This window comes from Nicotiana tabacum, chromosome 10 (genome assembly GCF_000715075.1).
Source record: "Nicotiana tabacum cultivar K326 chromosome 10, ASM71507v2, whole genome shotgun sequence".
Classification (NCBI taxonomy): domain Eukaryota; kingdom Viridiplantae; phylum Streptophyta; class Magnoliopsida; order Solanales; family Solanaceae; genus Nicotiana; species Nicotiana tabacum.
This window is the reverse complement of record NC_134089.1, coordinates 14,488,652-14,502,584: the sequence shown is the minus strand read 5'-3', so window position 1 is coordinate 14,502,584 and position 13,933 is coordinate 14,488,652. Positions and strand designations below refer to the sequence as shown.

The following is a 13,933-nucleotide window of genomic DNA, read 5'->3' as shown; positions in this document are numbered from 1 at the left end:
AGTACAAAAAATATAGCGCATGTGTATACACAAATCTGAGGTGTAATAAATATCCAATTAAATATTGCCACCTGATTTTTTCATCCATGTCAAATGAGTCAATACTAAAATACCCGAACCCGACCCTATTTTTTCATCCACTGTTGCCCCATCTTCATTCTCTAAGTTCCAAAGCTTTCATCTGCCGATTTCATACCTGGCCCGTTTAGATGAAATAAACCCACAAAAGATATGGTAGGGTTCAGGTATTTTAGTATTGACCCGTTTGACATGGATGGAAAAAGGTGACAACATTTAATTGAATATTTATTATACCTTAGATTTGTGTATACACACGCGCTATATTTTTTGCACTGATTTCAACTTTTGTGTTAAAGTGGAACATAAAAAGTAGAATTGGTGGGCCAAAATGAAACATATAAAATAAAGTTGGAGGGCCAAAATGAAACAAGGTAGAGATAGAGTGCCAAAATAAAAAATGATGCCAAGTTGAATGGGCTCTATATATATTCGGCAAACAAATTTATTTAGGTTGCTAGAACTTCAGGCTGGACTTGAAGCAGGAATTGGGCTTAGATGGGACTGGTCCAAACTAGAAGGATTAACTTAAATTGTCATACATCTAATTGCTTAAACTAAAAATAGCCGGCTGATATATAATATATGTGTAATCCATGGATAATTTGTGTAACCCTTATGTATAATTTATATATATTGGCTAGAAAAAGTAAACAATAAATTCGACCGATTATTTATATAAAAATGGCTGAGACTAGATTAGATTCAGTCTGTTCCATAAAGAGTGAATCATTCCTTAGTTTCAGGAATTGAGACATACCTTCTAAGGGCCTGGTTGGAAAGATATCTTGTAATTGGATTAAGGTATAATTGGATACGATTACTTAGTTTGAATGTAATTGCAGGGGAACAATTACACTTTCAGATTCTCAAGAGAAGCAAAGAATTTAAGGTAATCACACTCTTCGATCACGAAGTGGCTTTTTAAGAAGAAGAATTAACCCAAATAGCCGCTCACCCAACCATTAAAACTAAAAATAGCAGTTGAAGCCTTGAAGGCATAATATATGTACTATATGTGTATAGTTATGTATAATCAATGTATAAACTATGTATATGGCTAGAAAAGTAAATAATGAATATAACCGGCTATTTATATAAAAATTAAAACTCTTCCATTTCTTTGTGCCTTCTGACTTTCTCTTTCCAAAGTTGGTGGCCTCCTTTCCAGGTATGTATTGCTTAGCACTTAGCAAATTCATTCCTTCTTCCTTCTTATTTTTTATTTTTTTATGGGTTAAGTGTTGGCCGAATCCAATAACTTTAATTCAAAATTTGTAATAATCTTCAAAATTTTATTGAATACGTATAAATTGCTAATTTAGAATTCACTAACTTAAAATGACTAAAATTTCAAATATATAAAGTTTCAAATCCTGGCTCCACCTCTATTATTACTTAGCATCTGCAAAACCATTATTTTTTTCTACCAATACTTAAAAGATTGGTATTGTGGTGATAGTTACATGTTATGCCGTTATACCTTTTTCTTAATGGGTTTCTATATTTTAAATATCTTTAATTAGTATAAATATTTATTGTTAAAAATTTCTTTCTAAATCTATATCTATATATTTCGTAGTTATAAAGTGTGACAAATCATGAATTACATATTATAAATTGATAAGAAAATAGATTTGTTATTGAAATTCTTATTAATTATTTTAAGTTAAAAAATAATTATTTGGAAGATACTAATGCTTTACAATATTAGTTATTAATTTATAATTATTTAATATATTTTCACAGATATATATTTAATAATTGATAATAAATTTATAACATACAGATATATTTTTTAACACATTAAAACTTATTTACATGTTCATACGAAAAATATATTCTTAATATTTTATAATTAATTATTTTATTTTAAAATAAAAAAATATCTAACTATCTATACATACTATATTAAAAGCACGAAGGCCCTTAGCGAAATGTCGTTCTCCTTTTTTATCCTTTAAAAATAGAGTTCACACTGGACAAAATAGTCATTTAATTATCGTCCTAATATTTAGTATTTTGAAATCTATTAAAATTTTAGTTACTAAATCTTTCCATGTAGGAAATTCTAATATTAAGGACTTTAAATTTGAGTAGGATTTTACCTTATTTAATTGTGCAACTATTTTCCTTAAATCCAATACTTTTATGTTTCTAAGGTTTACAATATTACGGATTGTTATTAGAGCTTCTTTTTTTCAACGCTCTTTGTCTTCATTTTGAAGTAAACTTCAATTTAAATAGCAATATGTTCATAAACAGATATATGAAAATTAAATACAAATATTAATTTGTTTTGTGGTTTGCTATGTAATTATGAATTTGCCACGATTCTAATGATGGAAAAACTAAGAATCCTACTTTTCCTCTTTGAAGTTTCCTAGAATTATGATCGTTTTAGTTAAATAGGAATCATTTGGAAATCATCTACTGTTACGTATCATTTTATAATTTGTCGTATCCTACTGTATTTTATTGTACTGTATCGTTTTACAAATATAATGTTTGGATAGATTGTGTTGTTTGCCATCATTTCATGATATCACACACCAGCGATATGAAGAATAAACTTATAATATTATAAAGAAAAATTATGATACAGGTAAAATTATTATATAAAAGGGTGAGATTGAGAGAAAAAGACAAGGTATAATAATAATGAAGGGTGACATTGAGAGAAAAAGACAAGGTAACGACGCGACCACACCAAATTGGTCGTTACATAAAGTGACACATTTCGTCGTTATGTAACGAGAAATTTAACGATACAATACAATAAAATTTAAGTAACAATCAAAACAAATATCGTATTTAACGTAACAATACGATACAATACAATGGGTAACAGCCATCCAAACAAGTTGTAAGTTTTTATATATTTCTTTTTTCTTTTGCAAGAATTATTTTAATCATATTTAGACTAAAATAGATGTTCGGTAATAAAGTTAGATAGAAACGACTTTAACTTATTCTAGAATTTATGACCTTAATAATCAATAAGAACACTTATTTCATTGCATGGTAATGTTAGGAAAATCCTTTCCAAGTTTTCAAATTTTAACACATAAGAATCGTTAAGCAATTACTGGAATTCCAATCTTTTGTTGACTTCCTTTTGTTTAATTTTCATTCTAAATTAAATAGTAATAAATTTGTTGTGAATATATGAAATATACTGCATCCTACATGAGAATATCAGTTGTGTTGATTCTAATTTTTCACGCGTGGACAAAGAGTTAGGTGATTTATAAGTTTACCTTTAAAAATAAAGTTTACATTGGATTACAGAAAGTGTACTATAAAATTATTATTTAATAAATTTCTTAATATTTAAAACTTTTAAATTAATAAAATTTTAACTATTAAACCCTTTCTTATTTGAATTATATAAAACTCCTAATTGCTCGAAATATTTTTACTTTTATTTCCTTTTTAAACTAACTAATTTTTTACCATGTTCTTTTCTTCTATTATTTTTTAAATAAAAATTAATGTTTCCAATTTTGTTAAAACTTCTTAATGGTCGTGTTGATTAGAAGATGGTGATAATAAATAAATTTAACAAGATTGCTGCAAGAAGATCAAAATTAATTATCCATTCTTTTGTATATTTGGTTGATGATACTAAGGATATATACTAACTATAAGACCATGAATCGATTAAGACTTTAGTATTTTAATTTAAATAAATTAACATTTAAATTTAAAGTTTATAGTATGAATTTTCACTCTATATTTTAAAGATTTTTTGATCTTATATAATCGAAAATTTATTTTATTCTAGAAAAAAAGTTAATTACTTCACCATATATTAAAAGCAGTAAGAAAAAAACATATATCAAAAAATACTGAATTAAAACACTTTATTTCCGAGGCAATACCTTAATTTACTATAATGCATATTTCCTTCAACTAGATGAATGACTTTTTTTTGGGTTAAAAAAAAGTTTGTTACATAATTTGACTTTAAGAAAAATAGAAATTAGGTATGAAATTCGTCTCATAGCTAATGGGAATTTTCTTTTGATAATCTGTCACTAATTCATAGCTAAAGTTTACTTAGAAATTAATATTTATTGTTTAGCTACATAACTTATTTGTCGTAATTTTTTTAGTTGCTCTGTCTAGAATACATATTACCTAGACAATTATTTTCATTTTAAGTTAAAAAAAAAAGGACAAATGATAGATCACTAAGTTATCAAAATTATCTTGATTGTTTTCATGCTTAGCTCGGCCATCTTCTATTTTGTTGACTAAATAAGATCAATATTCATCATTTTCAAGAACTTATATTTTTAAAATTTATATTATAACTCATACATATTATTTAATAATATTTATATAATTTTAAAATATATATACTTATTGATATAGGATACACGCGCATTGCGCGTATCCTAAAACTAGATTTCAATATGATCAAACATTATTATTAAGAAAATTCCCTTAAGAATAATAATTATTCTCTTTAATGTTATGAATAAATAATTAAGTCCTAATTAACCAGAAAAGTCTTTGATTTTACTAATTTGTAGAAAATCCAAGTCATTCTTTTTAAAATTCATCATATAAATCGGTTATAGGTAATTGTTAAAAATACAAACATTATACAATAAGATGAAGCATTAGAGACAAAATATATTCTCAGTGAGTTGTCATTACTTATTTTTCTTTCTTTCGATATTCATTTAAACAAATGACAACTCTCTATATTTTTCTACGTACAAAGTTACTTATTGTAAAATACTATCTTAATGTAGGCATTTTAAAACTTAGTATTTGATAATTTCATTTACTTGTTCTTCTTGTACATATATTTTATTGATTGATGCTAAGTATTGACGCGAAATACACGTTCAACGCACGTACACTGAAGCTAGTGTAATTAAACATACACATTTAAATTTACACTCTAATTATGTTATAGCACACAAATAAGTCTATGCAATTAATACCCCAGGAATTACAAAGTGATTTCCAAACAGGTGCTAAAATTACCTTGGGAGACGATACGATAAAACAAACAGAAACATCTCCAAGCAAGAAAATATTGGTGAATCAAATCAGACTTTGTAACCAATCAGAAATAGAAAATCCATTATAAATTTTACTCTTCTTGGAAAGAAATTAAAAAAACAAAATAAGAAATAAATCCAATTATAGACTATTTTTAAAGAAAATTTAATTTTTGTAGATTACAGCAATCACAGATTCAACTGTTTCAAGTCACATTAAAAAAAATTAACAGTATATATATTTACATAAATAACCATGTTTTTCAATTATAAACCCACAAAAAATGGCCTCATCTTCTCAATTCTCACTTCTAATTTTGTTCTTAAACCTATTTCTTTTGACCGGCTTTTCATTTGCTAGAGGGATAAGCACAACAGATTTGATTCCAAGTGTTTGTAAAAAAACCATTAATCAAACATTTTGTTTAGAGATTTTGGGGTCAAATCCAGAAGCCAAAACAGCACATTTATTCACTCTTGAGAAAATAGCAATTAACTTGACAATTACTCATGTTAATGCTACAAATGACAAGGTTCAATCACTTTTATTGAAGGAAAAAGATCCTAAATTGAGAAATCTTTATGGGAATTGTTCAACTAATTATGAAGATGCATTTGATTTTCTAGATCAAGCAAATTTGTATTTGCAGTCTAAGCAATTTTGGGAAGTGATATATTCTGCTCGAGATGCCTGTCAGGACACAACTTTTTGCGAACAATCCTTCAAAAAAGCTGCATTGCATTTTCCTCTTTCAAAGGATAATCATGTTTTGAGTCTACTTTTTGATATTATTGTTGTTATCTCTAGTATGCTTTTAAAATAATAATAGAATTGTTATTTTAAGTTATGTATTTCTATTAATTTGGGTGTATTGTTGAACTCTTTTAGTAATGTATTGTTCAAAGTTGTTTTTCAGCAGTTGTTGAGAGATTGTTCAACTAAAATTAGGTCCAATGTAATGATGGAAATTGCAAAAATACTTTGTTCCTGTTATGAATAGTTTGTATATTGGATACTACTTTGGATACTACATTGGATGCTACATTGGATGTCCATGTTGTGAATAACATAAAGATTAAATTTCCTATTTTATGTCCATCATCTTTACTTTTTATGCCTATAAAAGGCCATGTAATTGCAATGAAAAATTACACCAAAGTGAAAGAAGAAAACACTTCTCCATTCTCTCTATCTCTTCTTGTTTACATTTTACTGCATTGCTTTTATTTTATAACACATTATCAGCCGAAACTCTAATTTTATTCTTAACTCCCGCTAAGTTGAGCCATATTTTATTAAGGTATGTATCATTATAATCATTTTATTTATGGCAGTACATATCATATGCTCATTATTTGTAGATTACTTGTGCGCTTGGGCATCTTAAATAGTTTAAGTACATTGCAGTGATAAAATAACTATTTCCTTCCGTGCTCAACTCTTAGAGGACCTCAAAGTCATCAAACTAGCTATGCACTAATGTCATACTTATAATATTCATGGACTCCCTAGATCAAAACATATCTTTAAGGCATTTTGAAGAATTGTGAGAAATAAATTGACTAGCAATAATTTTATAGTTTAATTACTTTATATTTATTGGAACATATAAATAATGTTAGTCACGTTCAGTTCTATTAACACATATATATCAATAATATAAAGTGAAATGAAACAAGTATGTAATTTCTACTTTATGGCAAGAATAAAATGAAATAGTAGATTGTTAACATGATATAGCTCTATTTCATTTCTTTTACCTTAATCGTTTTGTTTTCATTAATTGTTTATTATTATAATTATTTCTCTAACTTATTCATCTTTTATGATAATTTTCACTATGTCAAATTTATCAAAACTTGAATTTGTGACACTTGACATCACTGGGAGGAACTATTTATCATGAGTTCTTGATGCTGAAATTCACCTTGACGCTAAAGGTCTTAGAAATACTATTATACAAGGAAATGAAGCATCAAATCAGGATAAATCGAAGGCCATGATTTTCCTTCGTCATCATCTACATGAAGGGTTAAAAACTGAATATTTAACTGTAAAAGATCCACTTGAATTATGGATTAATTTGAAGGATCGATATGACCACCTAAAACTTACGGTATTACCGAAAGCTCGGTAAGTGGATACATTTAAGGTTGCAAGACTTTAAAACCGTAAGTGAGTATAATTCTGCTATCTTTAAAGTAAGTTCTCTATTAAAATTATGTGGAGACACTATCACAGATGAGGACTTATTGGAAAAAATATTTTCTACTTTTCACGCTTCAAATGTGGTGCTACAACAACAATACCGTGAAAAAAGTTTTAAGAAATATTCTGAGTTAATCACATGCCTACTTGTGGCTGAGCAGAATAATACTCTATTAATGAAAAATCATGAAGCCCGTCCCACTGGGTCAGCTCCATTTCCGGAAGTGAATGTTGTAGCAACATATGATAAGTTTGAAAGAAAACAAAATAATTACTGTGGTCGTGGACATGGTCGTAAACGTGGACGTGGCAGGGGGCGAAACAATTATCGTCATTATGGTGGAAATAAATTGGAGAACAATAAGGGTTCTCAAATTAATCATTCAAAAGGTAAAGCTAGTATGTGTCATCGATGTGGTATGAGAGGTCATTGGGCACGCATTTGTCGTACGCCAGAACATTTTGTCAAACTTTATCAAGCCTCCCTCAAGAAAAAAGAAAATAATGTGGAGGGCACACTTGACATTTCAAAATAATGATGATGAAGCAAGTCCCTCAAATAAATATGATTCTAAGGCACATCTTGCATGTAAAGATGATGATTTTGAAGGCCTAACAAATATTACTCATTTAGAAGTCGGGGACTTCTTTGGGGATATTGACTGAAGAACTAATCATCTTACTGGGGAATGAAGCTATAAAAGTTGTTATGTTTATGTTTGCAACTAGTTTATTTTTCTTGAGTGTATTTTCCTAATGCATCACGTGTTGCTAATTTCTACATTTCTAATGTATTTCTTAATGTTTTTTCCTGCTTGTCTTTCATATTTCTTATGATGTATTATTTGTCTTTTTTATTTGAAGAATATAAAAATTTCCCAGTCTTCAGTTGGACTCAAGATTAATAAAGATGATATATGTCTTCTGGATAGTGCTACAACACAAACTATTTTAAAAGATAAGATAATGAAAGAAGCGAATGTTAATACAATATCTGGTAGTACAAGATTAATTGAAGGTTCTGGAAGAGCCAATTTATTACTACTAGGAGGAACAAATTTGGCTATTGATGAAGCATTATATTGTAGTAAATCTCAAAGAAACTTATTAAGTTTCAAAGATATTCGCCAAAATGGCTATCATATTGAGACTACAAATGATGAAAAGATTGAATATCTTTATATTACTACAATAATGTCCGGTAAGAAATATGTGCTTGAAATGTTACCTGCTCTTTCCTCCGGCTTATACTACACAAGTATTAGCAGGATTGAAACACATGTCGTAGTAAACGAGAAGTTTACTAATCAAGATAATTTTATTATTTGGCATGACCGGTTGGGCCATCCTGGTTCTAATATGATGCGTAAAATAATTGAGAATTCACATGGACATGCAATGAAGAATCAGAAGATTCTTCAATTTAAGAAATTCTCTTGTGCTGCGTGTTCTCAAGGAAAATTAATTATTAGACCATCAACTATTAAAGTTAGGATGGAATCCCCTGCATTTCTGGAACGTATACAGGGTGATATATGTGGGCTCATTCACCCTCCATGTGGACCATTCAAATATTATATGGTTTTGGTAGATGCATCTACAAGATGGTCACATGTGTGCTTACTATCAACTCGCAATATGGCATTTGCGAGATTGTTGGCTCAAATAATAAAGCTAAGAGCACAATTTCCAGATTATGCAATTAAGACAATTCGTCTTGATAATGCCGGTGAGTTTACATCCCAACCCTTTAATGATTATTGTATTTCAACTGGAATAACAATTGAGCATCCGGTTGCTCATGTTCATACACAAAATGGTCTAGCAGAATCATTGATCAAATGCCTCCAATTAATTGCTAGACCAATGCTTATGAGAACAAAACTTCCCATTTCAGTATGGGGTCATGCTATTTTGCACGCAGCAGCACTTGTGCGGATAAGGCCCACAAGTTATCATAAAGTCTCCCCATTGCAATTGGCTTTTGGTCAGGAGCCAAATATTTCCCATCTTAGGATCTTTGGTTGTGCGATATATGTTCCAATTGCTTTTAAAATAATAATAGAATTGTTATTTTAAGTTATGTATTTCTATTAATTTGGGTGTATTGTTGAACTCTTTTAGTAATGTATTGTTCAAAGTTGTTTTTCAGCAGTTGTTGAGAGATTGTTCAACTAAAATTAGGTCCAATGTAATGATGGAAATTGCAAAAATACTTTGTTCCTGTTATGAATAGTTTGTACATTGGATACTACTTTGGATACTACATTGGATGCTACATTGGATGCCCATGTTGTGAATAACTTAAAGATTAAATTTCCTATTTTATGTCCATCATCTTTACTTTTTATGCCTATAAAAGGTCATGTAATTGCAATGAAAAATTACACCAAAGTGAAAGAAGAAAATATTTCTCCATTCTCTCTATCTCTTCTTATTTACATTTTACTGCATTGCTTTTATTTTATAACAGTTCCTCAATTATCTTTAGAGATTGTTATGTCTTGACTTCGACCGTAGAAGGTTGCAACTTGGCTTTTTGCAGAGGTGGTATATGGAGTTAAGTGGTGTTTTCAATAGGTATACCGCGTAAATTTCTCAATCCATAATCCCTTACCAGCAAGTCGCATTGGACTAACATACGTTGGGTGGACTTTTTTGGGCTATCGCTTAAATTTGACCACGGTAAAAAAAAATTCAAAAATATAACTTCCGACCAAAATATTTGGAAGCACTCTTGACGATTGCTAGAATTTTCCCATATGAAAATTTCTGGCAATTGCCATGTTTTGTGGCAAATTTTGGTGATCGTCATATGAAATTTTTTGGCGATTGACATGTTTTGTGGTAAATCCTAGTGATCATTATATGATGAAAAATAATATTCTAACGAATGCTAAGAGCGCTTCCCAAAATTTGGCCGGAAGCTATTTTCTCAAAACTTCTTTTATCGGGGACAAAATTTAAACGGTATAATCATTCTATGTGTGCAAATCGCTAATTTGGAGTATGCAAGTCGTTCGTGGAAGATTTATGACTTCAAGGCTAGTTCAATTTGTATAGTTCAAGGGATTAAATGGATTATTCCGATATATATTTGAAATTGAATTTGTTCCGTATTTGATTGGAAGACTTAGCTAAAATAGGTATTATTTTTATACCAAATTATTGATATAATGTATCCCATATAGATCTCGAAATTCTATAAATTCTTGAAATATTCACAAAGAGATCAAAAGTATCAAATATTATCTTTTTCAAAGCCGCCAAAGTGATTTATAGACATTTCCTTTTTTTTTTCCTATGGAGATCAAATACATCCTAAGGAAATCTACATCATCCTATATTCGAGAAACACGTTGCTTAAGTTCTCGAATCATAAGACACGCTGCTTAAGCCCTCAAATCACGGCGAATAATCCAGGAAGAAGAATCAAGGGAATAAACAAAATTGTATTCACAAAAGATTCATCAATAGACTTTTTCGTTAAAAAAATTATCACATATAAAAGATAGGATAAATTATACTTTTTTTAAATCCTGATTATATCCAGTTTTAAACTAAACGGCAATATTTATAATGCAACTTCTTCAATTAGCCTGTTTAGGATCCGCTTCTCCATAGATTTTCCCTCTATTTTGATTTTTCTTTCAAAAATATGCAGTCCACAAAATTTTGCAATTGGAGATTTTTCGAAAATGAGTTTTTCAAAAATTAAAAAATGGTAAAATTTTCATAAGAATCCATTCCCCCCCCCTCCCCCACCCTCATAGAATTTTAATATTTTTTCAGGTGAAGTGCAAATCCAAACATAATTTTTAATTTCAAATATTATTTTTCAACTTAACTTTATTATTATTACTTTTTTTTTTAAAAAATTACAAATTTTCTGTCCAAACGCCTGCTTAATTTCTGGGAACTTGAACTTGTCCACATGATCCATACGGCGTTAATTTTTGTCCGCAAAGGTATAATGCACGTAACTTAAATTGAGCGGTTCGATCAAGGTCAAAATTTGTTCAATGACTTTTTCTTGCCTTACACTAAAAATAAGACATGAAATTTGGTAAGCAGTTACATTAATTTATTAATTTTCCAAATAAATTGATTACAACAGTCAACTTTAGACATTCAAAATTTCAGATATTATCCCTAAAATAGCAAAACCATTAATATTTTACTACTTTTTCACGCTATAAATATAGAAAAAAATTACATTTCACAATCACTTCAAAACTTACAACATACAAAACCCCCTTAATTTCCCAATTATGAATACAACTTTGTTCTTCAATCTGTTACTTTTGAGTTGCCTTTTACTTGTAAATCCAAGTAAATGTGATAATATCTCATATATTTGTTACAAAACCCAAGATCCAAAGTTTTGCAAATCAACATTAGGATCAGTTCCTAGTGCAAAAACAGCTACAACTACAGAGCTCGAGCTAATAACACTAAATTTAACAGGAGTTAGTGTTGTGGCCACAAACAACAAGATTCAAGCACTATTATCAGAAACCATAGACCCAAATTTACAAGCCCTTTTGACTCAATGTGGCTATGACTATAAAGATGCATTAATTAATTTGGAACAAGCTACAAATTATTTGAATGACAAGAAATTTGTTGAACTTGCTTTCACATCAGGATGTATTTCTAATGATGGTATTACATGTGAGAGTTCCTTTCAAAAAGGTGGTGTTAATTCCCCACTCACAAAAGAAAATAATGATTTGAGTTCTTTTGCTAATATTATTCAAGTTATTGCCCATATTCTTGCTGGTGGTGCTTTGTAACAAAGTGAAAAATTAATTAGAATAATATATCAATTTTATTGAATATCGATTTAATTTGAGCGGGACATTTTCCTCGTTATTGTTCCAACGTTCAGACAGACGAATCTTGTAATCAATCGAATAGCTAGTCTACGAACGAGGTCGCTTATGCTTTTTCTTTCATCTTGCTATCTGGTTTACGAAGGGGAACCTTGGAGCAATAATAAAGTTATTTTCGTATGACTTATATTTCACCATTTCGAGCCGTGAAATTAGCCACTGATGCTTGCATTAGGGTAGACTGCTTACATCACACTCCCTTAGGGTATGACCTTTCCCCGGATTTGGCGTAAATGTTGTTGATACCCAATTTTGCCCTCATATTTTTTCAAATAGTATATATACTTTCAAAATATCATTTTGCATCATTTTTTCGTTTACAAAATTTATAAAAGTATTTTCTATAATTTTAGAGCTTTAAAATTGATTTTCTTGCATTTAGATTACTTGAATATTTACTAATTATTCCTTTAAATTATTCTTGTGATGACCTAATCATCTAAAATTATTATTTTCATCCATAATACATGTTTCAAATATTTTTTACTTCATTTTATATAATTATATTGGTATTCTTAGGCTATTTGCACAATCTTGCAATAATAACCTATATTTTACATTTTTATTGCATTTGTCATTTTATTCAGGGTCAAAATAATATTTTATATTTTAAAAATCTTCTACTATTATTTTAAAGTATTAATTTGTATAAATAGTATTTTTATATATTTATTTAGCTATTTTTATTAAATTATTTTCCTTTTAATCTCTTATTTAAAAGTTGGCCCAGTTTTGAGCTATTTTTCGGACCAAACAGAATCCCTGGCCCAATACTCAAGCCCAACCCCAAGTGACCTTGCCTAGTCCAAAAACCCGATCCAGTTCGTTTTAAATCTCAGCCGTTGATCAAAAGCGATCAGCGGCTCACAACATCCCACTCTCTTTCCTTATATCCCCATAACCTGACCCTAATCCCCATTTCCTAAAGACAACCTCCTCTATTCTCTCTGTTACTCCCTTCTCTTTCACGAACCCTAGCCGTCAAACCCCCAATTATCTCCGATTCCGACCTTGATTTGGAATCCTCTTACGATTTGCCTTCCATATATGCTCTATCTCGGTGTTACTTATACGATTTTGGTATTACTTAGTACTTGCCTATTTTTGGCAAGTTCCATACCTAAAATCATGTGGAAATCATCTCCACTATTCAAGATCTAGACGGTATTCCGTCTATATACGTTCATGGCAAGAATATATGAAGCCGATTCACCAAAACTTTTGGTCGAATCTTTGATTTCTGTCAACTAGGGTTTACCTAATTTTTTTCCTAATCCGATTTTAATTGATTCTGCATGTTATTATTTCCTTATGTATGTTTGATTTACAGTGTTTCCTTGTTCGTTTGCTTGATTTCTACTTCTATATAAACCCCTTCCCCTATTTCCCTTTGAGACAGACTCTAATCACCAGATTCACTAAAAACCCAAAGGCTATCACTCTACTATTCTCTCATTTTCTTGTTCTATACTTTGGCTCTAGGCCGGCTGAAAGCCAAGGCCGTTGGAATTCGATTATTCAACCTTTCTTAGTGTGAGCACTGCCTGGAGTTCATTTGAAACCCTTGGGGTACTCTGACGCACTAAGATTCTGGGTTCTATTGCTCTTTGTTGACGTTCAGAGTACTGTGGAGTTTGTTCTTTCTTGTTTATCTGTTTATCAATTGATAACTGGTAAGTTCCTTAGCTTTTGCAATTTCATTCTCTTGTGTTTATGTCTTTCATATTCAT

At 29.7% G+C, this 13,933-nt stretch overlaps 2 protein-coding genes across 2 annotated transcripts; both read left to right on the top strand.

Annotated features, from left to right (window-relative positions):
* The first annotated feature begins 5,383 nt into the window (after positions 1-5,383).
* Positions 5,384-5,923, top strand: LOC142165006 (putative invertase inhibitor). The gene has a single exon (XM_075223658.1). The coding sequence runs from the start codon at positions 5,384-5,386 to the stop codon at positions 5,921-5,923; it is 540 nt and encodes a 179-aa protein (XP_075079759.1).
* Positions 5,924-11,579: 5,656 nt separating this feature from the next.
* Positions 11,580-12,104, top strand: LOC142165005 (pectinesterase inhibitor-like). The gene has a single exon (XM_075223657.1). The coding sequence runs from the start codon at positions 11,580-11,582 to the stop codon at positions 12,102-12,104; it is 525 nt and encodes a 174-aa protein (XP_075079758.1).
* Positions 12,105-13,933: the final 1,829 nt, after the last annotated feature.